The sequence below is a fragment of the Microcaecilia unicolor genome, chromosome 1 (assembly GCF_901765095.1).
Source record: "Microcaecilia unicolor chromosome 1, aMicUni1.1, whole genome shotgun sequence".
NCBI classification, from domain to species: domain Eukaryota; kingdom Metazoa; phylum Chordata; class Amphibia; order Gymnophiona; family Siphonopidae; genus Microcaecilia; species Microcaecilia unicolor.
Window position 1 is genome coordinate 294,780,968 of NC_044031.1, and position 27,365 is coordinate 294,808,332.

Genomic DNA, 27,365 nt, shown 5'->3' on the forward strand with positions numbered 1-27,365 from the left:
CACCCATATCAACATGTTTATTCACGCCTTCAAAGAAATGAAGCAAATTAGTGAAGCAAGACTGAACCCATGATGACTCTTTTCCCATTAAACCATGTTTGTCTACATCTTCTGTAATTTCATTCTTTACATTAGTTTCCAGTATCTCCTCCTCCCCCTAATAGATCCCACGATTTCTTGAATTCAGATACAGTCCTCATCTTCACCACCTCCACTGAGAGGTCGTTCCACGCATCCACCGTCCATTCCATAAAGAAGTATTTCCTTGGATTACTTTTGAGTGTATTTCCCTTCAACTTATGCCCTCTCATTCCAATGCTTCCTTTCAGTTGAAAGAGACCTGCCTCCTGTGCATTTATACCACAAAGATATTTGAATGTCTCAATCATAGCTCCTCTCTCTCGTCTTTCAAAGGGTACATATTGAGGTCTATTTGTCTCTGTATGTTTTATGATGAATACCACTAACCATTTTAGTAGCTACCCTCTGGACTGACTCCTATTCTGGTTATTATCTTTTTGAAGGTGCGGTCTCCAGAAATGAACACAGTACTCTAAATGGGGCTTTACTAGAGACTTATATAGAGGCACTATCACTTCCTTTTTCCTGCAGGCTATTCCTCTTCCTATGCACTCAAGCATTTTCTGTGTAATGTTTGGTAAGCTGGACCAACTATTGTCAGAAACAGGTTATTGGGGTCAATGAAATATTAGTCTGACCTAACATGGCATGCCTTTTATTCTTGTTCTTATGGAAAAAAGGGAGGCACTGGGGGATTTGGGGGGGGGGGGAGGGAGAGAGAGAGAGAGAGAGATTGTAAAAATGTTTAACATGCTTACACCTAAGTGGTTTGCAGCTAAAACACACATTTTAAAATATACATCTCTGTGTGTGTACAGGGGGAGGGGGGTACACTGGCGTAGCTCTGCCCAGATTCACATCCCTTGGTCAGGGCCAGCTTAACCATTAGGCAGACTAGGCAGTCACCTAGGGTAGCAACATCTGAGGGGCAGCAAGGCAAACTAATAGGTTCTTATCTCTCTATATAAAAGGCAAAACCAACGTTCTATGAAGCCTCCAGTCGGAAGTGTGAAGGGGGCGAGATATCCGGTTTCCCTATGAGTGTCTGCCCCGCCCTCTCTGTAACACAGTCAGTGAAGGAAAACAGCAGAGCACGAAATCAAATCGCTGGCTCTGTAACAGTGAAGGACTCAGAGGGGGGAGGGGAGAGAGGCCAGAGGGCAGGGACACACACACTCCCACATGCACACAGAAGAAAACATTGCTAGCCCCCGTTTCATTTGCATCAGAAACGGGGCTTTTTTTACTAGTAGCTAAATAAATTCAAAGAACCATCAACATATATGTAAGGGAGTGAGTGGTGTAGTGAAAGGTGTCCCCAAGATCACTCTCTTACTGGTGGTGCAGTTAATCCTCCTTATAGCAGGTGGCACAAAATGGCCATCTCAGAGGCTGAGTCAGGGGGCACGGCTCAGGCCGGGATGGAGTTACATGCCCTGAGTTGGTGAAGAGTGAGAGGGGCCTCAAGGACAGAGATCTCCTGCAGAGGTCCTGAGGGAATGATTCCTCACAAAGTGATCTGGCTTAGGCTGTAGTACTTGGTAGAGTTCCAGGGAAGAAAGGCGGCCCTAACTCAGGCCTTGTATACTGAGAAGTCTGAAGCTTATGCTTGAAGGAATTCCGGGGTTGAGTGCTCATGTGAGAGAAGACTGCCAATGTAGATTCAGAATCTCTTGGTTGATAAATTATGGTTGTGAATAATGAAGACATATGTGGAAAAAAGCAGCCGTGCCAGAGGTGGACTTATTGAAAATAAAATTGTGCTTGAAAGACTTCCATGAGGAGTATTGAAACTGTGAGAAAACAGGCTTGTTTATTTCCCTTGTACATAGTAATAAAGTCTTCCTTTTAGACCTTACACTGCCCACTGATAAGTTTTCTGAGTGTTCCATGCCTCCTTGCCAAGTCACACTATCACAACATACTGTACATTTACCTGCAGGGAGGATGTCAATTTTCAAATAGCCCAGTTAACTAAATAAATAGATATTTACTCAGGTAAATATTTTTTGGATTTTGTCTTCATTATATATGTGTGTGTGTGTATATATATATATATATATATATATATATGTAAGTGTGTTTATAAACACAGTAAGAAAGTTTAATATTTACAGGTTTGAGGTTCAATAGTGCATTTTTATAAGATTCTGTGACAGTTGAAGTTGGGCAATCATGACTTTCATTTCATTATCAAAATATCATGGAGCTGATCTCCTCTGGTTTGGCCCCAGTTAGTACAAGACTTATAAGTAGGGGTGCATTCAGCTGTCCCTTGGTAGCACTTCCCTATTATCTTCAAGGATTTACTTTTACTAAAGTAATTCATGTAAGGAGGGGCCACTACATGATCTGTGAATATTCTCTTGCTCATGGGCCTTATGCTATTATTTTCCATTTTTGCTGATGGCTAAGGCAGGAAAAGGAAGGGGGAGAGGACCATGGCACCATCTGGATTCCTGCCGACATACTGCAAGATCTGGATCAGCACCATATATGGAAGCTTAAGCAAAGATGTAGGTACTTAAGTAAGTAAGTAAGTAAGTAAGTAAATAAATAAATAAATAACAACTTTGGGGCTTGATGGTAGTTGCATTGTTAGCAGGTTACCTTTTTTCCAGATATGATCCTTATTTGTTTTGTGTTATATAACTTTGTTCTTGTTATAGGCATTGTGCATTTTGTTTTATGTTTTAATTTTATGTAAGTTTTACATTGTACCCTGCCTTGAACATGTCCCCTGTTACAAACTGTTAAAAATTAAATAAAAACGTATGAGTTGTGATCACCCTAAAATAGTTGATTAGTGCACTGGGGGATAGGTAGGTGTATATCAAGTTTCTCTCTTCCATTCTCTCATTACCCTTCCACTAATTTACACTCATTCACATAGCCTTTCTCTCCCCATTTTCCCCTCTAAAATTATCCCAAAATAATTCTTCCTTGGCCAAGCACTTTTCTTTTTTATCCCCTGACCCCAGCACTCTCCTTTGTCCTGGTGAGACCAAGGGCCAGATACACAAAGCTTACTGTGCTGGGAACATTTGCTTTAGACTGGTTGTAGTCAGTCTAAAGCAAACGTTATTTAACTAGTAATACACAAAGGGGTTTTATGTGGCTCCAACATGTGCCATTAGTAGCCAATGAGAACCCAAAAATGTATTACAATCAGCTCATTAGTATTCTAACGAGCATTCTGGGCGATGCACAGCTCCAGAGTGCCTAGCTTTACCAAGCAAATTTTACAGCTGCTCTGGAGCTGTTGGAGAGGAGGGAAGCACAAGCAAGCAGCTGCAAAGACTGCCTGCTTGTGCTCCCTACCTCTCCTTTCCCGGTTCCCCCTCCCAACACAATTTTCTGGTGGACCTGGGCACCCCTACCCCCACGGCATCACCCAACACTCCGATACAATTCCTTGGTGGTACAGACATGGACCCAGGCCACCCCCGTCCACAATTTCCTGGTGGTCCAGTGGACCTAGGCTGCCCTCTGCACCCCCCACACCCCAAACAGAGATTTACCCTGGTGATCTAGTGACCCCCTGCCCTGACCATACCTTTAAAAAGTTAGAGGCAGGAGGGCAGGAGCAACACCTCCTCCCACCTGCCTCGGGCACTGCCTCTTCCAAAATGGTGATGCCAAGCCCCTGCACAGTGCATTCTAATGCACCCCCTCCCCCCCATAACAGCTTAGGTTACAGTGAACGTTTCTGTAATGAAAATGGCAGACATAAATGTTTATATTCAGGCACATGAACATCTATGTTACTACTTCACAACAGATGTTTATGTGCCTGTTTTTCCCTGTCCACATCTGGACTTCTTTTGTTTGTTTCTGAAATGGACATTCCTATTGCATATAGCCAGCATACAAATCTTCATATCATCATCAGCAAATCCTATTGTAAAATACTAGCAGAACCTGAGACATACCAACCCGTACTTCTCAATTTGATTTGTACATCCTTTCTAAAATGCCATTCTTAACTACTTGTCTTTACAAATCCAGGTTTGAGATGAATTATAAACAGGTACAGAAGCTATTTCTTTGCCTAAGTGATCTTACAATCTAGATTGAACCTGAGCAATTGAGGGTGAAGTGATCAGAAAAAAGGTATTGCCTTTGAAAGCTAATCAAAAATGTATTGTTAATCCAATAAAAAAGGTATTGTCTTATTTTCTTTTCTATGTTATGTTTTGTTTTATTTCTATTTATTACCAAAAACAGCATGAACATTGCATTTGACAAAGAAATTCAGAAATAAACTTCCTAAGAAAAACAGTACGAGAAAAACTTAAAAAGAAAACCATGAGGCTATTTAATTATTAAATGCAATAAAAGAAAAAGCTACTTTGTATTCAAGGAATTGCCCCCCACCAAACTCAAAAAGACTCCAATGCTCAAATACATCCAATATCTCCTGTCACCTCATCTTTTCTTTTTAAATCAAGAAATTAGTACAGCTCAGAGTGTTAAAAAAAGTGTGTCTGTTATCACATAATCAAGGCAAACATTTAAGAACATATACTTTTCTTTTAGAAAATTATCCAAACCTTTTTTAAACCCTGCTAAGCTAGCTGATTTTACCACATTCTCTGGCAATGAATTCCAGAGTTTAATTACATGCAACCGGGACTGGTATTGAGGATTTAAATCCGTGGCTTTCTTTGTGCTGTGGAGAGGAAGGGAAAGATTGTGGACTGGAGGAGTGACAGGGAGGGCCAGTTTTGCTGGCCAGACTGTCTGCACTATTGTCTCCTGGTCCCACTGACATCATCTAGGCATGACAGGTATTGAGGATTTAAACTTGAAGCTTTCTGTGGCACAGCCGTAGGGTGTGGCCAAAGAGGCAACCCAGGTCCCTAGTGAGCCCCGGAAGTATGGTGACTGCCCAGGAGCATTCCTTCTATGAAGGTAGTTTTACCTTTTTTACTATGGGGAAGGGAAAGCCAAGGTTAAGCACCTGGAAGAGGATCTTCTACTCCAGGTCCTATATAAAAACACTAGTAAAAAAGCCCCGTTTCTGATGCAAATGAAACGGGGGGCTAGCAAGGTTTTCTTCAGAATGTGCATGTGGGAGTGTCCCTGCCCTCTGCCCTCTCTCCCTCCCCCTCCCCCTTCCGAGTCCAGTCCTTCAGTGTTAAGTTTCCTGCTGTGCTGTGTTTGTGTTACAGAGAGAGTGAGGGCATCTCTCTCCCCTCCCCCCTCTGAGTCCTTCACTGTTTCCTGGGATTTCGTGCTGTGCTGTTTTCCTTCACTCATGGGGAAACCGGATATCTCTGGCGCTTCACACTTCCGGCTGGAGGCTTCATAGAACGTTGGGGTTGCCTTCCCTACACCCCTTCCCGTGCACTCCGCTCCATGGATAAATCCTTCTTATCTGTTCCCTTCTCCACTACTGCCAACTCCAGACTTCGCGCCTTCTGTCTCGCTGCACCCTACGCCTGGAATAAACTTCCTGAGCCCCTACCTCTTGCCCCATCCTTGGCCACCTTTAAATCTAGACTGAAAGCCCACCTCTTTAACATTGCTTTTGACTCGTAACCACTCGCCTCCACCTACCCTCCTCTCTTCCTTCCCGTTCACATTAATTGATTAGATTTGCTTACTTTATTTATTTTTTGTCTATTAGATTGTAAGCTCTTTTGAGCAGGGACTGTCTTTCTTCTATGTTTGTGCAGCGCTGCGTATACCTTGTAGCGCTATAGAAATGCTAAATAGTAGTAGTAGTAGTAGTAATATATATAGATTTGGTGCCTCTGCAAAAGGGATCCTTTTATTCTCCTCTGACCACCGTAGACTCAGATGCTTCTCATCTGACTCAGTATAAACTCAGTTCATGGGAAAGGCAATCCCTGCAGCCACCCATTTCTTACCATTTTTCACCTATCAGGGGTTTGGCACAAGAAGGTTTTTTCCCAGGTGGTATAGATGAAGCATGGGAACAGTCTGAGCCATGGTCTTTTTCACCTGTGGAATTTCCTAAAGAAACTTCAGCAAAGGATGCCAAGGCTTCACAAGTTACTTTGTTAGAGGTATGGAAAGTGGTTAAAAGGACTGAATCCATGATAAGAGGTCCAGTAAAACTTCAAAGTTTGATGACTTGGACTCTAAAGTGTTGCAATTAAATGGTTCGCGTAGAAAAACTGATTCTCAAGTTGGAGTTCTACAATAGGGGCATCTAGACTTACGGATAGCCTATATTTATGTAAGCAATTAAAGAGATTAGAGCTGCCAATCTGAGACACCTGAATTTTCCTCTATTTCCACTGTTACCTGCAGAGATTCTGCTTAGAAAATATTTCAAGGAAGTCTTATTGTTGCCTAATGTTGATACTATGATTCTTGTAAAATGTTATTACCTACCTAGGAAAGTTCTGAAGCAAGCTCAGGATGAATTGGCACCTGATATATTGTCTTCGAAAGATAATATTATGGAGAATTTAACAGATTATTAAAAGTTTTCTCAGGATATCTCAGAGAGGGCCACTCTCCTGATTTCTTTGACTTTAGAACTGGATAAGGCTTTACTTATGAAGAATTCTTTTAGAAAGAAAGATTTTCTTTATCGTGGGGGGAAAATACAGATATTTCCAGATGTTTCCGGGACCACTCAGTATGGCATAAGGCAACTTCTTTAGTTAAAAGCTAGGACTTTTGCTCTAGGGGCTACTCTTTTCTTGAAATTTCTTTCCAAGTGTTTAGTCAATTTAACTGGTGTGAATTATATCTTCATTGAACCATATCTGTTGCAAAGACTGTTATTAGACAGGGAAGCTAAGTGATAATATCATGACCAGTTTATTTTTGTCATTCCCATAGGTAAATCTCCAGATAGGTAGGGATGTATTTGTTATTGCTCTCTTTTCTTGAGTTTGTTTTCTGATGTAATGGTTCCCCTCTTTCTCCCATGATGTGAGCTATTGGTTATTTAAAATAGTGCTTTGTATGTACTTTGATACATTTTGAAATAATAAAAAAAATTACTACTTAGTAGCTTCACTGAGTGCCACTTAATCCTAGTATTTTTGGAAAGGGTAATCGAGTGATTCATGTCTACTCAGTCCACTCCACTCAGTATTTTATAGACCTCTGTCATATGTCCCCTCAGCTGTCTCTTTTCCAAGATGAAGAGACCTAGCCACTTTAGCCTTTCCTTATAGAGAAGTCATCCCATCCCCTTTATCATTTTTGTCGTCCTTCTCTGTACCTTTTCTAATTCCCTTATATCTTTTTTGAGATGTGGTGACCAGAATTGCACACAGTATTCAAGGTACGGTCAACACCATGGAGTGATACAAAGGCAATATAACATTCTCATTTTTGTTTTCCATTCCTTTCCTAATAATCTACTATAATAAAACTCACCCTCAACGTTCTGAAGACAACGTTCTGAAGTCACTCAGTCACTCACTGAAGGGTTCATGGATTCATGGTGGTGAAGCCACAACACTGACCATGTCTCTCTGCCCCGCCCTCGCATGACGGACCAATCAGAAAAAACACCCTCAACATTCTGAAACACAAAGGACCATCACAACACCGTTCCCAGGCAACACTAAGCAACATAAGACGGACCAATCAGAGGAAACTACGTGACAATAAGAGAGGAGCATTCCCCAGCAGAATGGCTCATTATCTGTGCAGCACGGAGAGCACAGAACCACCGCTGGAACGAGAGAAGAATATTCCTGCTGTGGGTATGTGCAAAAATAGACCGGGGGGTGGGGGGGAGAAATTTTTAAATGCCTAATGCCAGAACTGAAGAGTGCCAGAGGGCCTATAGCACAGACTATATTTGGGATCGCTTGACATGGAGTCAGAGGAGCCGGAAAACAACGTGCCCGTCACCATCTGGGACGTGGGCGAACAGGACAAGCTGCGGCCCAGCTGGAAGGATTACCCGCGACCCAGCCAGCAGCAAACAGCGACCAAGGAAGGGGGAGGAGTACTCCTTCCCTGCCTAGGAATCGCTGGAGACTGGCTGCCAAACTAACGAAACAACCGCACACCGACACACCACCTCCATCATTCGAAAGGCATCCACTCTTTCTTCAACAGAAATGCAAACTAATAATACAAAACAAACAAAGAATACATGGTTTCTCAGGCGGCTGCAGGTAACTCCCCACCCCCTTCCTCTTCCCCTTTTGCCAAAGCAGCCAAGGACGTGCCCAACCATCCCCAGCCTCAGGCAAGCTGACTCCCACCTCGGGGATTCCCCAAGCACCCGGAAAAAGACGGCGCAGATTCCTGCAGCACATAAATGTTCCAGCATTCCCCTGCAGCCGGCCTGAAATGGACCAAACATACCGGATCACCCCCCGACGGCCCGAGACCGTACTCTTCTCCCTTCTGCCAACTTAAAACAACCATCCCCGTCCTCAGGCAAGCCGTAACCCACCTCCAGGATGCCCAGAACCCCAGCCCAATGGAAAAAGATGGCGCTGCTTCCAACAGCACATTTCTCTTCCAGCATTCCCCTACAGCAGCCCTGAAACGGCCAAAAAATACCGACAAAGAACGTGCTCCTCTACCTTCCGCCCATCTAAAACAACACTGCTGCCTCAGCACAACACAAAAAAAAAACATGGAAAAAAAAACAACACTCAACAAAGGCTGACCCCCCTACAACCACATTTACATTTCACCAACAGAAAGACCCCCCTCCACAAACCTCCTTGATAGACAAAACCACACACACACACACACAATACAACAGAAACACACCCTCAAAGCCACACACCAATCCAACCCACTTTGCCAGGACAGCACAGCACATTCCCCAACCCCCAAGCAAAAAACAAAACAAAACAAAAAAATACACACATCAACAACCTGCACACACACCGCACCCTCACACACTCACACACACACACACACACACACACAATAACTCTGTGACACATACACACACACACACACACACACACACACACACACACACACACAAACCACATGCTAGCGCCCGTTTCATTGGTTTCGGAAATGGGCCTTTTTTACTAGTTTCCTAATAAGAAGCAAACATTCTATTTGCTTCTTAGATGCCATTGCACACTGAGCAGACGGTTTCAACGTACCATCAACAATGACTCCTAGATCCTTTTACTGGGTGCTGGCTCCTAATGTTGAACCTTGCATCATGTAGCTATAGTTTGGGCTCTTCTTTCCACATGCATCACTTTGCACTTGCTCACATTAAACGTTATCAGCCATTTGGACACCCAGTCTCCCAATCTTTTCACAATCTTCTTGCGATTTAACACTTTGAATAACTTTGTGTCATCAGCATAAATATAGAAACCCAGTAGCCAGCTGAAAATAGACTTAGGGACCACGTTCTTTTTCCTTTTCCTATCATTCTTAACATCTTCCCCCTTTTACAGTCCCCCATATCTAAGTCCTTAGTCAACAGGGAGAAGAAATCCAAGTATTTGCCTTGGAGGATCTTATCTACTTTCCTGAGACACCTGACAATCCATAGGGATACTAGAGCAAAGTGTATGTCCCCGACTCGAATCCTGAGCATCAGCATCACTCTTAGTAAGGTCCAAGGCAGTTTGAGACCTCTCCCGCTATCACTAATTCCACTCTGAACATCATCAGCCCTATCAGACTCAGAAGATATAAAGGAGTCAGAGGAATCCAAAGAATCAAATTCCAATACTCTAAGCGGACCTAAACTTCTATGACTTTTCAGACTTGTTTTTTCTAATCCAAGTGCTTCACCATCTTATGAAGGTTCTTAAGGAACTTCTTGGCCCTGCACCTTTTCTGCCACTGTTTATCCCTGCCCAATAAACCTTGCCCTCCACTCCTTACTTTCTTATCTCAACTCTTTTTAGTACCTTCCAACTCAGATTCACCCATCCAAAGGTCACACTTATCTGGGTCCAAAACATCAGGTGCCATCACAATCTGTGCAGGAGCCAGAGATGCAGACTTCCCACCACTGCTACCAGACCCTGCACTGCTCTGACCCCTATGTCGCCCTGTTGGAACCCCACTCTCATTGGAACTAATTCTCCTCTTTTTTTCTGCTCCTATCCAGAACCACACTCCCACCCACACTGGTCCCTCAACGGTATCAACAAAATACACTGTTGTCTGTCTCTTCCCTGTTTTCCCACCCCAACTGTTTTCATGAGGAGACATGACTCCTGTTAATTGAACCCAGCAACATTGTCCCACTAAACCAAACATCCAGAAAAAACCTTCACACCCCCTGGCTGCCCACCCACTAGCTCAAATCAATCCCTTTTTTACATGGAGGTACTCAAAGCCATGGGAAAATACAGGCTTTAGGACTGGAGGAGCAACCGAACCCGAGAACTCCCCGCAGCATGAAAGCTGCACAGCTGCAACAAACTCAGAGGTGAACAGATGTTCCTACACCACCGAAGGTAGCAGTGCTCTAGCCCAACTCCTGCTAAGCCAATAAAAGCCAGCAAAAAGAACAAAAAAAAAAAAAAGATGAGCTCAGGCTCATTAAAAGTGCACCACAACCCCCCTGACCAACACTCACGGCCTCAGACCTAACAAGGTAAGCTCCTACTGCTGAACCTTCAAAGGCAAACCAAACACAAAACCAGACAAAAATCGGCCATCTGCCCGGGCCCCTACAAAATATTAAGCCCACCAAAATTTCCTGAGTTATTTCTCCATCTTTCTGATTTCTGATTGGTGCCTCACTGATTAAATGAACCAGTCAGAGCCCACTCACTCCTTATCGCCTAAACTCCCACTCTCTTCCCTCCATGCTACTTTCTTATCCATTTAACCCTTACCACAACAGTGTCAGGTTGGCTCAGCCAAATTATGACACATTCTTACTTATCCAGGGAATGTATCTACTCAACTATATCTATATTACATTCCCAGACACCCTTTCATCAGCCACACTCCCCCACTCCTCAACACACACACACAAACACACTCCAACACATGCACCCAGACATTTCACCCACAGTTCCCCCCCCCAAGCAAACACATCCAACCAACTCCAGATACAACCACGAGTTCTAGCTCTAGGCACACATATGCTCCGCCCCCCCAAGCACACACACACACACACACACACACACCCTTTGCCTCTCCACCACCCCAGACATACTTAAACACCCTGCCCTCATATACACCATATCCTTAATCATATACTACTACTACTACTTAACATTTCTACCAACCACCATGCTCTGAATCCATGAAAGCTTTCCTATGCTACTGCTTGTGTGGCAGTGGTTAAATGCAGGATGAATGAAAATCAAGCACTAGTACATTATTGTTGGTAGAGATTCCATTCCCATAACTAGGAAGCAAATAACAAAAGAGAAGCAAACAAACCTCTGTATGTGCTCCCATATCTAGATATTTCAAAATCGAGGATTGTATCTAACGTCGCTTCTACATCAATAATACATTTTTTTTCTTACATTTGTACCCTGCGCTTTCCCACTCATAGCAGGTTCAATGCGGCTTACATATTATATACAGGTACTTATTTGTACCTGGGGCAATGGAGGGTTAAGTGACTTGACCAGAGTCACAAGGAGCTGCCTGTGCCTGCAGTGGGAATTGAACCCAGTTCTCCAAGACCAAAGTCCACCACTCTAACCACTAGGCCACTCCTCCACTCCAATATGTAAGAAGAAACTTTATTCCACAGAAATACTTATAAATGAATAAATGCTGGTGCTCAGAATATTGTCGTGTTCTCAGCTGAACATTTTGCACTGATTGAAGTCTGAAGAGGAACAGGAAGATTAAGAACTTTTGAGCATGAGGAGCACTATGTTGCCTGTTAAGAGTACAGAGAAGTGACAGACTGTGGTACTATTTAGTGCCGTTTACTTGAAGGCTATTTTGTCTGTATGGAATCAGAGCCATCTCTTTTATGGGTCACTTTGACTTCATGACTCGTATGGATTTTATTTTTTTCACTGGGACATTTGACACTTAAACATTCACAAGGTTGCTGTAGTCATTATATTTAAGTTGCTGGCTGCAAGAACATCTATCTGGAACTCAAACAAAAGAAGTACCATTTTTCTGATTTTTACTGAATGGTGAACAGTGTTTGAGTTAAAATTGATCATTGATTATAATATGCAGGTGCAATGATTGAGTTCAATGTTATCAGCTTTTGAAGCTATTTCAGCTGAGACCACGACAATATTCTGGGTACCAGCAATATATAAGAAGAAACTTTATTCCACACAAATACTTATAAATGAAGTATTTTTGTGGAATAAAGTTTCTTCTTATATATTTTAGATGTTATTTCAGAAACATTCCGGCCAATATTCAACGCTATTTAGCTGGTAAGGAACGGCCAATCTTTGCCGGCTCAGTTTGGCAGCCAAATCAGGTTGTGCAAATAGCAGGCCTATATTTTGCCACTATAAACTTACCAGCCAGTGCTGAATATTGACTTGGTCGGTTTAGTTTAAACTGGTCAAAAAAAAAAACCCAGATATTCAATGCTGGTCACTGGAAATGGCCTGGTATTAAATATCTGGTCTCGGTGCCGACCACGGAATTTTGCCAGTCTGCCTTCCATGGGCTGAATATCAGCCGGATTGAGAATAAGACCAATAAGGCTATAGTTTACCTGTGTTTGGATAAGGAAACTGATCTTCAAATGTCATTGTGTGATTTTCCATGCAAGAGCTTGTAGTAACACCTCAATGCCTAACTAGTGTGAACAAAAAAATGAATCTGCTTCAAAGCAAATCCCAATGAAAGTCTAAAGAGGTCTCTAGCTGTGATATTGACATACATAGCTAATTGCCATTTTGTGTTTATAATTTTTGGGAGGTCTAAACAGATGTTTTTCCACTCATCATCCTAGCCACTCTTTGCTTGCTTTTCCCACATGGTCTACCAATACACATATCAGCATTCTATCAAGTAACAATCAAGCAATATTTAGGGACAATCAGAAAATTCTCGCTTTGTGTAGTTTTTTGTGTTCATGGTCATCTTTTTTTCATTTGGGATTCTTTTGGCCATTTTGTCATTATTGGAGCAGTGTCATTAAGAGTTTGTCTTCTTTGCAAATAGTGCACACAGCCGATTCTCTTCTTCTGGAACTGGGTGCTCCAGCTGTCCTCTGCACGCACAGCTTCTCTGCCTTCCCCAACTCTCAGGGTCCATTCAGACTCCCATCATCCACATGCAGATGCACTGGTCCCACTTCCAGGATTAATGCCTTAACACAGCTCCCAGGGCAAGATAAAGCTGTACCCCCGAATTCTCTAAATGGCATTCAGTTATGCACGAAAATGTGTGCAAACTTTATAGAATACCTCATTTATGCATGTAACTTAATTGTTTCATTGGACCTAAGTTAAACCTAAGTGCTGCTAACTGCCAATAATTGGCATGAGCTAACACTAATTGGCACTAATTAGCAGTTACGCAACTGCAATGGAGGCGTACACATGGGTGCAGCATGGGCAGCTCAGGGGCATGCCAACTATTTTAGAATGCAAGTTACAGAATACTGCCAGTTACACTAACAAGTGCTGCATTTAGGCATGAATAGTTGTGCCTGCCATAGAGTAGACGCATCTTTGCCAACTTAAGCTAGTATTCTATAGTGGCTCTGGCACATAATTTGGCCATTGGGGGATGGCTTAGTGCTCATTTTCTGGGTGCCAGAATTGTGATGCCCTATATAGAATTACCCCCTTAATACTTTATTAACCATATGTTACATTAGACCAAATTCGGGAAATAGGGCCAGATTCTATATAAGGCGCCTAAAAAATCCATGCAGAAAACATTTCCGCCTAAGCGTATTCTATAAGCAGCACCTAGATTTAGGCGCGGTATGTAGAATATGCTTGGTTGATATCCCTAAAACTATGCACCTCCATTTACACCAATGACAATGTGGCGTAAAACCCTGTGCATAGATTTACACGCATTGGGCCATATTCTATAACTAAGCGCAAACATTTTGGAACGCCCACTTACCCTCCCCATGGTCATGCCCCTTTTGAACTTTGCGCATTAGAATGTAGGTGCAGTTCATTACAGAATACGCTTAGTGAGTTGTAGACGTAAATTCTAATTATTACCAATTAGTGCTTATTGTTGCTTAAGTGCTGTTATCAATGCTGATTAGCTTGTTGAGCCAATTAAGTTACACGCGCGGTTATAGAATATGCCTGGATTTTGGTGCAGATCTCTAGGCACGTTATATAGAATCCGAAGGATAATGTTTTGTAGTTGCTAATTCTGCAAAAAAAACCAAACAAACAAACAAGCCCATACAAACCAAAAAAGTGTTTCTTAAAACAGAAACAGAAGCAGGAAGATGTGTTAACATTCCTCACTGGCAAGTAAGATATAATGTTCAGATAAGAGCACCAGAAGTGTTATCTAAAATCATTTCATCAAGAAGTATATAAGGAGCCTTAGATTTTCCCAGGTTTTTCCCACTGCTGATATAAATCATACCAATGTTAGCTTCTTGAAGCTGTTCAAATCTTAGTGCTGGCTATAAATTTATTAAAGAAGTAGTATTACTGAGATTTCTCAAGTGTGTTTCCTAAAGAAGTGGAAACATCCATAAAAAAAAAGATTTTAAACTGCAGAAGTCTGAACGCTTGACAAATTTAGTTGACAACCTTTTTTTTTTTTCTTTAAGGAAATGGTTCAGTAATTGGCAAACTGCATAGTAGAACAGTAGCTTAATGGAACTCTGTCAGCAGATTTCCAAAGTATAATCAAGCACAGATGGCCATGGAACAGTGGGTTTTTGGTTATTTCCCAATGAGAATAGCCTACAGGTTATAGTTTCTATGGGTCTCTTATGAAATGCCTATCATTGGTTATTTATACAATTTGTTGACCTCTATGCTATGCTTCTATGGGTTTTGGGCTGGGATTAATACACACCATTCTGAAGCAGATTCAATATAGCGGAAGTAGGTAACTATCAAAAGCTTTCAAATATGTGCATGCTTATTTACCTTTGAAATCAAACACAGTTCAGAAATCTTAATGGGTTTTGCTTTTTGACCTAGGATTTTAAACACTATCTGGACGATATTCAGCTAATTTAGGGGCCATTTTACTAAGGCATGCCAAAAAATGGGCTGTGCTAGTGTAGGCGTGTGGTTTGGATGTGCGCAGATCCATTTTTCAGTGTGCCTGTAAAAAAGGCCTTTTTAAAATATGTGGCAAAATAAAAATTGGTGTGAGTTCATTTTGGGTCTGAGACTTTACTACCAGCCATTGACTTAGCAGTGTGCGGTAATTGTCTACGCACGTAAAATGATGATTACCGCCCGGTTTCTGCCACTCGCCAGAAAATAAAAATTATTTTCCGGCACGCATAGTGGACGCGTGTCAAAAATGAAATTACCACAAGGGCCACTTGGTAGCCAGGCACGTTGGGCGCACGTGGAGGGGCATAATCAAAAGGGACGTCCTTGTTTTGAGTTGGATGTACTTGCAAAACGTCCCCATCCAGGAGCGGGGAAACCCGTATTTTTGAAACAAGATGGGCGTCCATCTTTTGTTTCGATAATACGGTCAGGGACGCCCAAATCCAGAAATTTGGTCATCCTTAGAGATGGTCGTCCCTAGACTTGGTCGTTTCTGATTTTCGGCGACAATGCAAGCCATTTGGTCATGGGAGAAGCCAGCATTTGTAGTGCACTGGTCCCCCTCACATGCCAGGACACCAACTGGCCACCCTAGGGGGCACAGCAGTGGACTTCATAAATTGCTCCCAGGAACCTAGCTCCATTACCTTGTGTGCTGAGCCCCCCAACCCTCCCTAAAACCCACTACCCACAACTGTACACCACTACCATAGCCCTTACAGGTGAAGGGGGCAGCTAGATGTGGGTACAGTGGGTTTGTGGTGGGTTTTGTAGGGCTCGCTGTTTCCTCCACAAACGTAACAGGTATGGGTGGGATGGGCTTGGGTCTGCCTGCCTGAAGAGCACTGCACCCATTAAAACTGCTCCGGGGACCTGCATGCTGCTGTGATGGACCTGAGTATGACATTTGAGGCTGGCATAGAGGTTGGCAATCAATATTTTGAAAGATGTTTTTTGAGGGTGGGAGGGGGTTAGTGACCACTGCGGGGGTAAGGGGAGGTCATCCCTGATTCTCTCTGGTGGTCATCTGGTCATTTCGGGCACCTTTTTGTGCCTTGGTTGTAAGAAAAACACGACCAGGTAAAGTCGTCCAAGTGTTCATCAGGGACGTCCTTGTTTCTTTCGATTATGGGTCGAGGACGTCTTAGTGTTAGGCACGCCCATGTCCCGCCTTTGCTACGCCTCCAATACACCCCCTTGAACTTTGGTCATCCCTGCGACGGAAAGCAGTTGGGGACGTTCAAAATCGGCTTTCTATTATACCGATTTGGATGACCCTGTGAGAAGGATGCCCATCTTCCGATTTATGTCGAAAGATGGGCATCCTTCTCTTTCAAAAATGAGCCCAATAGGCTCCTAGGCAGCTTAGAAAAAGGGCCCCTTTTACTAAGACGTGCCTAAAAGTAGCCTACTCTGGTGTGGGCAAGTGTTTTGGATGCGCACAGGTCCATTTCCTCAGCATGTCTGGAAAAATGACATTTTTATGCTGGAAAATGGAAATGCGGCAAAATTAAAACCAGCGCGCGTCCATTTTTAGTCTGAGACCTTAGCGCCACCCATTGACTTAGCTGTAAGTTCTCACGCACTAACCGGGTGGTAAGCGGCCAGCACACATAAACTGCCAATTACCGCTGGGTAAGCACCACGTGGTAGAAAATAGACAATATTTCTATTATACTGCGTGTTTTGGGCATGCGTCAAAAATGGAATTACCACCTCAGGCACGCAGTAGCTGAGTGGCAGTGCCAATTTCACATGCAGTGGACGCATGTAGGTGCCTACGTGCCTTTGTAAAAGGGCCTCTTAGCCCTGGATATAGAGTGCTGGGTGATGTGCGGGCACCAGCATTGAATATCCAGAGCTAAATTGCCCCGCAGTGCCCGCCAGAGCTTATGTGGGCCCTGACTGAACATCAGCTGGGACCAGCATAACTTTGTTTTGTTCTTAGTCCTGTGGTACCCCTTTCAGCCCTCCAAACAAGCCCCCACCTTTTTCCCCAGTCCGTGCCCCTAGTCCACCCCAAGAACATCATCCCCAACCCCCCTGCAGTCGAAGTAGTCCCCCCCAGGTCTATATTTGCTTCCTGGTGGTCCAGTGGGGGCACTGGGGACAGAATCTCTCGCAGTAATGTAGTACTGGGGGATTTTTCAGGGGGCTGGGAGGGGGATCTTGGGGACTAAGAACAGAAGGGAAATGGGACTTGATATACCGCCTTTCAGAGGTTTTTTTTTGCAACTACATTCAAAGCGGTTTACATATATTCAGGTACTTATTTTGTACCAGGGGCAATGGAGGGTTAAGTAACTTGCCCAGAGTCATAAGGAGCTGCAGTGGGAATAGAACTCAGTTCCCCAGGATCAAAGTCCACTGCACTAACCACTAGGCTACTCCTCCACTACTCCACAAAACCTTATGGAGGTGCAGGCAATATTCAGTGCCAGCACCTGCATAGTTAAGTGGATTAAATTAGGACAGCTTTTCAGCTGTTACAGATTTGCTTGCTGGCTATGTGAGTGCCAGCGCAGAATACTGTCAGCACCTGCATAACTGCCGGCTCCTCCTCAACACCGCCCACTGTACCACCCCAACCTGCCCATTTTTTTGTGAGCAGTCAGAGATGATATTCAGCAGCACTGCCTGGTTTACCACCCTTAAATATCGAGGGTTAGGTGGCCACAAGCAATTTAAGTGAGCAGGAGCTTATCCTGCCCCCTTAAATCACATTGAATTCCTGTGGAATCAATATTGAATGGCAGTTGTCACAACATTTTTTTTTAAATCCTAGCTTTCTAAAAAATATTTATATACATGGATACCCAATGTAAGCTGCCTACTTATATTTATAAAATATTAATGTTTAAGTAGAAGAAATTGTGCCTATATTGTAGACAGAGACATTTACACATGTCCTTGAGTTCAGGGAGAGGCAAAAAAAAAAAAAAAAGTAACCCCCTAGAGATTTTTGCTGTTTTCTCAGCAACCGCTTGGAATTTCAACATGGAATTTTACAGCTTCATTTGTTGTTACTGTCTACATTTATGTGCCAAGTGGAATGAGATTAACATTATACATGGTGAAGTTACAGACTTTTTAGCTTGATCATCCAGCAATTTTTAAACATTCAAAATATTTAAACAATGTTTGCACTTTAAATTTCATAAAGTATCTATGTTTGTAAATAACAATGAGTATATTTTTTATTTATAATTCACTTCACTGGTTATTAGGAGTGACCAGTGGAGTGAATCCTATATAATAAAACGCACCTCCAACATTCTGAAGCTGACTGCATGACTAGGGCATTCCTGCTCTCTGTATCCATCTCCTGAATTGACATCACATACTTCTAGGTTCGTCACAAGCAGAAGTGACCAACCACACGAGGTTTCTCGGCTTCAGAATGTTGGAGGTGCATTCTATTAAATAGGATTGATCAGTTCCTTGAAGCACAGCCAGAGCTCAGCGTCCTGCACAGTAACGCTCAGACACCAGAGAGAGAAGGGGGGTTGCTGATACCAGAGAGAGGGAGGGAGGGGAGCCTGACACCAGAGAGGGGGGGGGGGGAGATATCTCTGTCACACACACACTCTCTCTCTCACACTTACACTCTCTCTCTCTCACAGTCAATGTCTTTCTCTCTCTCACTCTCACACACTGTCTCTCACACACTCTGTCTCACACTGTATCACATTCACTCTATGTGTCACACACTCTCTTGGTCTCATACACAGTCTCACAGAGTCTGTGTCTCACACACATTTTCTCTCTCGCACACACTGTATCTATGTGAAACACACTCTCTCTCTCTTACACTGTGTCTCACATACGCACTTGCACACACTCTCATTCTCACACATACACTCTCTCTCTCACAGACACACTCGCACCCAGACTCACTCTCTCTCTCTCTCTCTCACACACACACACACTCGCACATTCACTCTCTCACACACAGTCACTCTCACATACACTCTCTCAAACATAAACACTCCGAGGAAAACTTTGCTAGCACCCGTTTCATTTGTGTCAGAAATGGGCCTTTTTTACTAGTTATAAATAAACGACTCATTGTTATAGTTTGGCATTTATCAATTATTGTCTGGTAGGTACTAGTTGATCCTACACTATAAAACAACCATTAACTGAAAAAAAAAAGGGGGGTACCAGCTTACTGTAAATGACCTGAGTGACAGAGACTATTGTGTGGGGAGCTATGTTGGAGGCCTGTCACAAGCTCCATCCAAATCCGCTAACACTCACTGAAGTCAAGGAAGCGCCATTCCCCATTTTTTTGCCCTACTTTTTCTCAAAAGTTAGGCTTGGCCCTCAAATTTAAATCCTAAAGAGAGAGGAAGGGCACTTTCAGCATTCACAATGACTGTGAAATTCTGACATAGTTAATTGTATCATTTGAATGATGCTCTTTTACTGTGGTTTAGCTCAAACATTTTTAGCATGCAAAAATCGCTAGGTCATAATGCTAAAATGTCAGTAACAACAACATAGCTTAAGATAATTAAATGTTGTTTAATAGTAATATGTTTTATGATAACTAAATAAGTATGTGCAATTTCTCGTTGAAATTCAAAGTGATTGCTGATAAAATGGCAAAAAACTCTAAGGGGGTTACTTTTTTGCCTCACCCTGTAGATGTAAATGTCCATGCCCGTAATTTTTAAGTTCTTGCATAGATTATAATCTATGAGGGCAATTCAGTAAAGGGCACCCAGTGGGGTGCCATGAAATTAGTCCAAAAAATCCTGGCACCAAGTGGTATTCTATAAGAACATTTACACAGGTAATTGCTGTTATGGAATTTGGTGTCACATGTGGGCATGTAGCTGTGATCATTTACACCATGTCGACAGCTGGCGTAAATGTTCACAGCTATGTAGTACCGCATTCGTGCGTAACTTAAGAGTATTCTGTAAATTACGCATGTATCTAATAGAGCCGCCCACGTGAACGCCCCGTTTCACATATGCGCTAAAGTGAGTACATGTGTATTTTATTAGACTACAGCTAGCACATATGCAGGTAGGTGCCAATTAATGGCAACTCTTTCCCACGTGTGTTCTAATATTCCGTAACATATGCAGGTAGTTGGCACATTCCCATAGGCATGAATTTAGGATTGCCTTTCATTTGCATACATATGCAACCTGCCCATTCTCTATCCCTTCATGTCAAAGTGCCTACACTTTGAATGGGCTGTGTTGGCATTGTTGCGCAGCTTAGTAAATAGGAGGGCGGTATGTATTTAGGCATGAACACTTACACCAGCCATAGAATCAGTATAAATGCTCACACTGAATACAGCACAGTGGCATAGTTAGGTGGGGCCACGGGGGCCTGAGTCCCCCCCCCCCCCCCCAAATTTGCTCTGGGACCATGGCTGGTTGGCGGGGGTCCCCAACCCCTGCCAGATGATTTCATTCAGCACTGGTCTGCAGCGGCGCCTTCACATTGCCTGCCCTACTTTCTCTTCCCCTCACATTGGGCATGCTCCTTTTAGTGAAATTGAGCATGCTTAGTTTCACTAAAAGGAGCGTGCTGGAAGTGAGGGGAAGAGAGAGAGCAGGGCAGGCAATGCAGTTGTGCCAGAGATCAGCGCTGGATGAAGATTTCAGCAGGTGAGGTTGGTGTCGCGTTCTCAAGGACCTTGGCATTCTATCATGGAGTTCGTGAGCCCTTGGGCCACTGTCGAGGAGCGGCAGCGGCAGGCAAGACCACCCTGGGACGGGATACACGGAAGAGCAGTACTGGAACTCTGGACTGGAGTAGTACAAGGCAGGCAACTGGAACAGACGAAACAGGAACAGCTTCACCTGCACTTAGCCACCGTTCCTCTGGAGTTGAGCTCCGAAGTGCAGGCTGCCAGCAGGACTTGCAGGATAAGGCAGGAACTGAAGATCCAGAGGACCCACCCTGGGTCTGGGATACACGAGGGCGACAGGGCACAGAACTAGACTCAGACAGTGTGCTGCTGCACAGCCACTAGCAAGACCCAGAAGACAGACCAAGGAACACAAGGCGTACAGAAGCTAGCAGGAGCAAGGACTAGGGCAGCAACACACTAGGCAGAACGGGGATCCAGGAATTCCCACAGGGTAAACCCTCTAGCTAGGTGGAGACAGGAGACAGGAATAATCACCCAGGAAATACACACTAGCTAGACAGATACAGGATTCAGGAAATACACTCAGGATATACAAGCAGGGATCAGGATATGCACACACAGGATATACAAGCAGGGTTCAGGATAGACAACAGAGCGAACAGAGTAAACCAGGAAGAACAGGCCAAGGGTCTGAAGCCACAGCCACTCCCCACACCAAGTGGGAACTCACAAAGGCTGAGGCTTCACATGCAGACAGAGAACAAACACGGACAGAGGCTTCACCCCAAACTCAGAGAAAGCCAGGAGCAGAGGCTTCACCCCAAACACAGAGTAAGCCAGCAGCAGAGGCTTCACCCCAAACACTGAGTAAGCCAGGAGCAGAGGCTTCACCCCAAACACAGAGTAGCCAGGCACAGAGGCTTCACCCCAAACACAGAGTAAGCCAGGAACAGAGGCTTCACCCCAAATACAGAGTAAGCCAGGAACAGAGGCTTCACCCCAAATACAGAGTAAGCCAGAAACAGAGGCTTCACCCCAAACACAGAGTAAGCCAGGAAGGACCCACAGTCCTCAGACACGCAGAGGCAGGGAAGAACCCCCCATAGGAAGACAACAGACACAGACACAGAGCGAAGCTGGGCTGGAACCCAGAGAAAGGCTAAGCAGTAGTGCAGCAGACACTTACTAACCTGACCTGGCCTAAGAGCATAACACTTATGCAAAGGCCCTGACTGCAAGCACAGCCCTTCCTTATGAAGGCTCTCACTGATGAGTCACCAGCAGCAGGACAGAAGCAGGAAGTACACTGACTCCAAAGAGAGGCTTGACACACATAGGAAGTGAGCCCACAGGAAAGACAGGCAGGAGCCATCTTGGAAGCTGGCACAGAGCCGGTGGCAGCCATCTTAAATGCTGGCTCCCCAGAGAGGCATAGCACACACAGGTGAGGTCTAGTGAAGTAATCAGCACACAGAGCCAGAGACAAGACTAACACAAAGACAGACAGAAGCCAGCAGAGCTGCTGGCCCTAGAAATGAGGTAAATCTGAGGGTGGTCACGGCCACAGACGTGACAGTTGGGGACCCCAGCCAGCCAAGATATTTTGTGGTAGCAGTGGGCAGCAGGGGGGGCAGCAGTGGGCTGCGGAGGGGGGCATCGAGGCAGCAGACGGCCCCCTACCTTGGGCTCTAGCCCCCTCCCACCTCAAGGTCTGGCTATGTCCCTGATATAGCACATAACTGGATAAGAGACAGCCGGTTGCTATATCGGGATAATCAATCCCATTGCCCAGAAATGGCACTGACGACCACGTTTGGCTAAACATCTACCTTTTATTTCAGATTTTTTTGTTTTGTTGTTTTTTCTTTTTTCAACAACATATGCTTCTGGTAGCATTTTGGATATAACATCATTTTTAATGGACTATTTGAAAGTCCATATGTGTTAAGATTAAAAGATTTTTCTTTTTGCCTTTGATAGAAAATATTGAGCACTACATCTTCTGAGGCTTTTTCCTTCCACTATTATAAGTTTTGCACCATTCTTATAAATGTATTGAGTTGGTTATGTTGATTTAGTGGAATATCATCTGTATAGTGCCACTGAAAATCGACAGCTGCAGGAGTATTATATTTACCTGCCACTGTTATATATACAACTGATTCTAAAAACTGCCCTGCAAAAAAAATCTGCTTGGAGCACCAAATCCAATAATGTACGCATTTCAAACTGAGCCAATATAAAAGTGTTTGTTAATGATATACCTGTCCTGCTTTGGCATTTTCACATACATGTGTCTCATGTGGTATGGAGACTTCAGGAGGAAACTCGTTGACATCCAAAACACTAACGATGACTTGAACTGTGCTGTTTAGTTCAGGATTACCTAACAAAAAAACACAAAGAAATGTAAAAATAAGTTATTTGATAACTTCTGCCATAATTCAACTCACAAAAATTCTTCCAGTATCACATTTAAGGCAAGTGTGATATGGAAGCTTCTGACACTAGTAACACATGGTAATTTATTTATTTATTTGTTACATTTGTACCCCACATTTTCCCACCTATTTGCAGGCTCAATGTGGCTTACATAATACTGTAAAGGTGATCGCCAAGTCTGGTAAGATTGGTATATTCAGGTACATAGGGATCGAAGATAGGAAGGAATATATAATGTCCAATACAATCTATGGTTTTGCTGTGTTGCAGAGTTGAGGCATCTAAATTAGGTCGGCGGGAAATGCTTTTCTGAATAAGAAGGTCTTTAATGAGCTCCTGAAGTTTAGATGGTCGTAGATTGTTTTCACAGTCTTTGGCAGTGCATTCCACAATTGTGTGCCTATGTAGGAGAAGTTGGATGCATAGGTTAATTTGTATCTGAGTCCTTTGCAGCTTGGGTATTAGAGATTCAAGTAGGTACGTGATGCTCTGGTTCTGGTTTTGGTTGGGAGATCGATCAGGTCGACCATATATCCTGGGATTTCACCGTAGATAATCTTGTGAACAAAGGTGCAGATTTTGAAAGTGATACGTTTCTTGATTGGGAGCCAATGCAGTTCTTCTCGAAGGGGTTTGACACTTTCAAAACGTGTTTTAATGAATATCAGCCAGGCTGCTGTGTTTTGGCCTGTCTGGAGTTTCTTTGTGAGTTGTTCTTTACATCCCACATATATTCCATTGCAGTAATCTGCGTGGCTCATTACCATTGATTGTATCAGATTGCGGAATATTTCCCTCGGAAAGAAAGGTTTTATACTGTGATAAAGTCACATCCAGGATAGTTCGGTTAAGGCAGTTTCAGTCTGAAATACAAGTCCCAGAAGGCATTGCAGGCAAGGAGCCAGAGGGGGAGATGAAGAACCTGGACTGGACTCCTAGCTGCAATCAGGGAAGACATGGGTGTAAGCTGGCAGGTTGTGTAGAGTGGCTGCCACTAGGCGGAAAGAGAGTTAGGAAACCCTGTGTGCAGGAGCTCATCATTGGTCTCATTAGTCTAATGCTTAACTCAGCTGGTTTGGGTGTGAGGAAGCTAATGGAAGGAGAATGATTGGTTGTGGTAGCTGAAGCCAGGGATTGATTAGGCAGGTGGGAAGGAGTCCCGGGAGTTCAGTTCAGAAGAGAGAAGCAGAAGGAGAGAAGCAGTTGCAGGCTGAAAACCCTTGGGCAGGGAGGTCCCTAAAGTATTTGCAAGCTGAAAACCCTTGGGCAGGGAGGTCCCTAAAGTACTGAAGCAGGCTGAAATTCCTTGGGTGAGAGGAAGTCCCAAAAGTATTGAATTCACTGTGAAGCTGATGCAGGGGAAAACCCTTGGGTAGAAGGAGTCCCTAAAATATTGAACTATCCTGAAGGTAAAGAGGATAGAAGGTAGAAACTGCTGCTTGGCGACTGAACTGTGATGATGAACTGAAAGAACTGTTTGTCTTGGGAATTGAATTACTGTTTATTGTGAACTGGATAAAGAGCCCAGACTGAAGCTTGTAAGCCTGTATTGAATCCGGGTATGTGCTATGCTGCTGTTGGAACTGTGTACTAGAAACCTGCATGGAATAAAAGTCCTTAAGATTGAAGTTACCAGTGGACATCTATTTTTTCATTGTACCGGGAGCCTGTAGCTGGAGGAGATTGTTCTATCCTTGGCTGCACAAGAGAAGTACCTGGTTACAATACATTTAGGTTTCTACATTGAATGAAACATTTTCTTTAAAGTGGAGTTTACTTGGCTCTCAAGTGTAAGATTGCGATCAATTGTAACGCCTAGTATTTTGAGACTATCTGAGATAGAGAGGGTGTGATCTGGGGGTGTTTAAAGTTGTGGGTTTATAATTATTGTGTTGGGATGAGAGGATGAGGCAGTATGTTTTTTCAGTGTTCAGTTTCAATTGAAATGAATTTGCCCATGAGTCCATGATATCCAAACCGCGCTTGATTTCATCGGTGATTTCTGTTAGATTGTGTTTGAAAGGGATGTAAATTGTGACATCATCTGCATAGATAAACGGGTGAAGGTTTTCGTTGGATAGGGATTTGGCCAGGGGGGTCATCATTATATTGAAGAGTATTGGTGAGAGTGGTGATCCTTGAGGTACTCCGCAATCTGCTTTCCACAGTGGCGATATGTTTGTTTTTGATTTAACTTGGGATGTTCTGGTGATCAACTCCAACTCCAGACTTCGCGCCTTCTGTCTCGCTGCACCCTACACCTGGAATAAACTTCCTGAGCCCCTACGTCTTGCCCCATCCTTGGCCACCTTTAAATCTAGACTGAAAGCCCACCTCTTTAACATTGCTTTTGACTCGTAACCACTTGTAACCACTCGCCTCCACATACCCTCCCCTCCTCCTTCCTGTACACATTAATTGATTTGATTTGCTTACTTTATTTTTTGTCTATTAGCGGGTCAGAATGGTATCAGGACACATGGGTGTCGGAAGGGGATTTGGATCTGGTGAGGGGATGGGGTGGGAGGAGAAATCAGGTCCCAAGTGGGGGTAGGAGGAGGATCTGAAACCTTGGTGGGGAGGACCACCGCCGCCATTTTTTGTACCAGGGTGAAATTGAGACTATGAGATGTTCTAACTACTTGGATGGGCTTAAATCAAGAAATTTTCCCCTGAAGCAGCTATATTTTAGCGAAACAGGGTTTCCCTGTCGGGACTTTGAAGAATAACATAAGTAGGGTTGGATACTGTAAAAGTCCGCGGAACAATCGTCATCCAAGATAAGTAATGACGTTTAATTCAGCTTAGTCTCTTCAATAGGTGCTTGTAAGGGTACAGTGGCAGAGTTATTGTGAATTTGATATGGTGGAGTTTTTTTTTTTGAAGACTTATAATTAAAGTGGTGCCCTCACTACACAAAAGGCATGTCCTTTAAAAACAAGGTGTTGCCAATATCTCTGAGGTCTTTTTTTCTCCACTTTTTTTCATTATTGCCTGCCACAGTTACCCACAAACATGTTGTTTACATGGTAGAATTGGTGGAAATTTTCTGATAATATATTCTACTTATTCCGCAAATTTATAATGATTTTAATTACCCCCATATAGACTGGGTTAATGTAACGTCAGGGCACGCTAGGGTGGTAAACTTCCTTGAAGAAATAAAGGACAGCTTTATGGAGCAGCTGGTACAGGAGCTGATGACAGAAGGAAAAATTCTAGACTTAGTCATTTGTGGAGCGCATGATCTGGTATGGGAGGTAGCCGTCCAGGGGCTGCTTGACAACAGTGATCATAACATGACCGCCTTTGAAATTTGCTTTCAAAAAGGTAAGCATAGGAAGTCAAATATGTTAGCGTTTAACTTTAAAAAAGGAAGCTATGATAAAATGAGAAGAACGGTTAAAAAAAAAAAACTTAGAGGAGTGAGAGGGTAAGAAACCTACAACAGGCGTGGATGCTGTTCAAAAACACCGTCCAGGAGGCCCAGGCCGAACATATTCCACGTATCAGAAAAGGAGGATGGAAAACCAAACAGCCGGCGTGGTTAAAAAGTGAGGTAAAAGAAGCTATTGGAGCTAAAAAGGAATCCTTCAGAAAATGGAAGGAGGAACCGAATGAGGAAAATAAGAAGCGGCAGAAGGAATGTCAAGTCAGATGCAAAGCACTGATAAGAAAGGCAAAGAGGGATTTTGAAAGAAAGATAGCGTTAGAGGTGAAAACTGATAGTAACATTTTTTTTAGATACATTAAAAGCAGGAAACCAGCAAAAGAATCGGTTGGCCCACTGGATGACAAGGGTGTAAAAGGGGCGATCAAGGAAGACAAAGAAATAGCAGAAAACTAAATGAGTTCTTTGCTTCGGTCTTCACCGAGGAAGATTTGGGTGGGATACCGGTGCCGGACAGGGTATTCAAAGCTGAAGAGTCAGAAAAACTTATTGAAATATCTGTAAATCTGGAAGACTTAATGGAGCAGTTCTGCAAACGGAAGAGTAGCAAATCTCCTGGACCGGATGGTATTCACCCTAGGGTACTGATAGAACTAAAAAATGAGCTGGCAGAGCTACTGTTATTGATTTGTAATTTATCCTTAAAATCGAG

At 43.4% G+C, this 27,365-nt stretch overlaps 1 protein-coding gene across 1 annotated transcript in view; it reads right to left on the minus strand.

The window, feature by feature from the left end:
* Positions 1–27,365, minus strand: part of LOC115472887 (cadherin-12-like) — a 195,481-nt gene that overhangs the window by 75,707 nt on the left and 92,409 nt on the right. Inside the window, exon 6 of the mRNA XM_030207377.1 lies at positions 23,085–23,206. Within this exon, the coding sequence (XP_030063237.1) occupies positions 23,085–23,206 (122 nt within the window). The remainder of the gene's footprint in view (positions 1–23,084; positions 23,207–27,365) is intronic.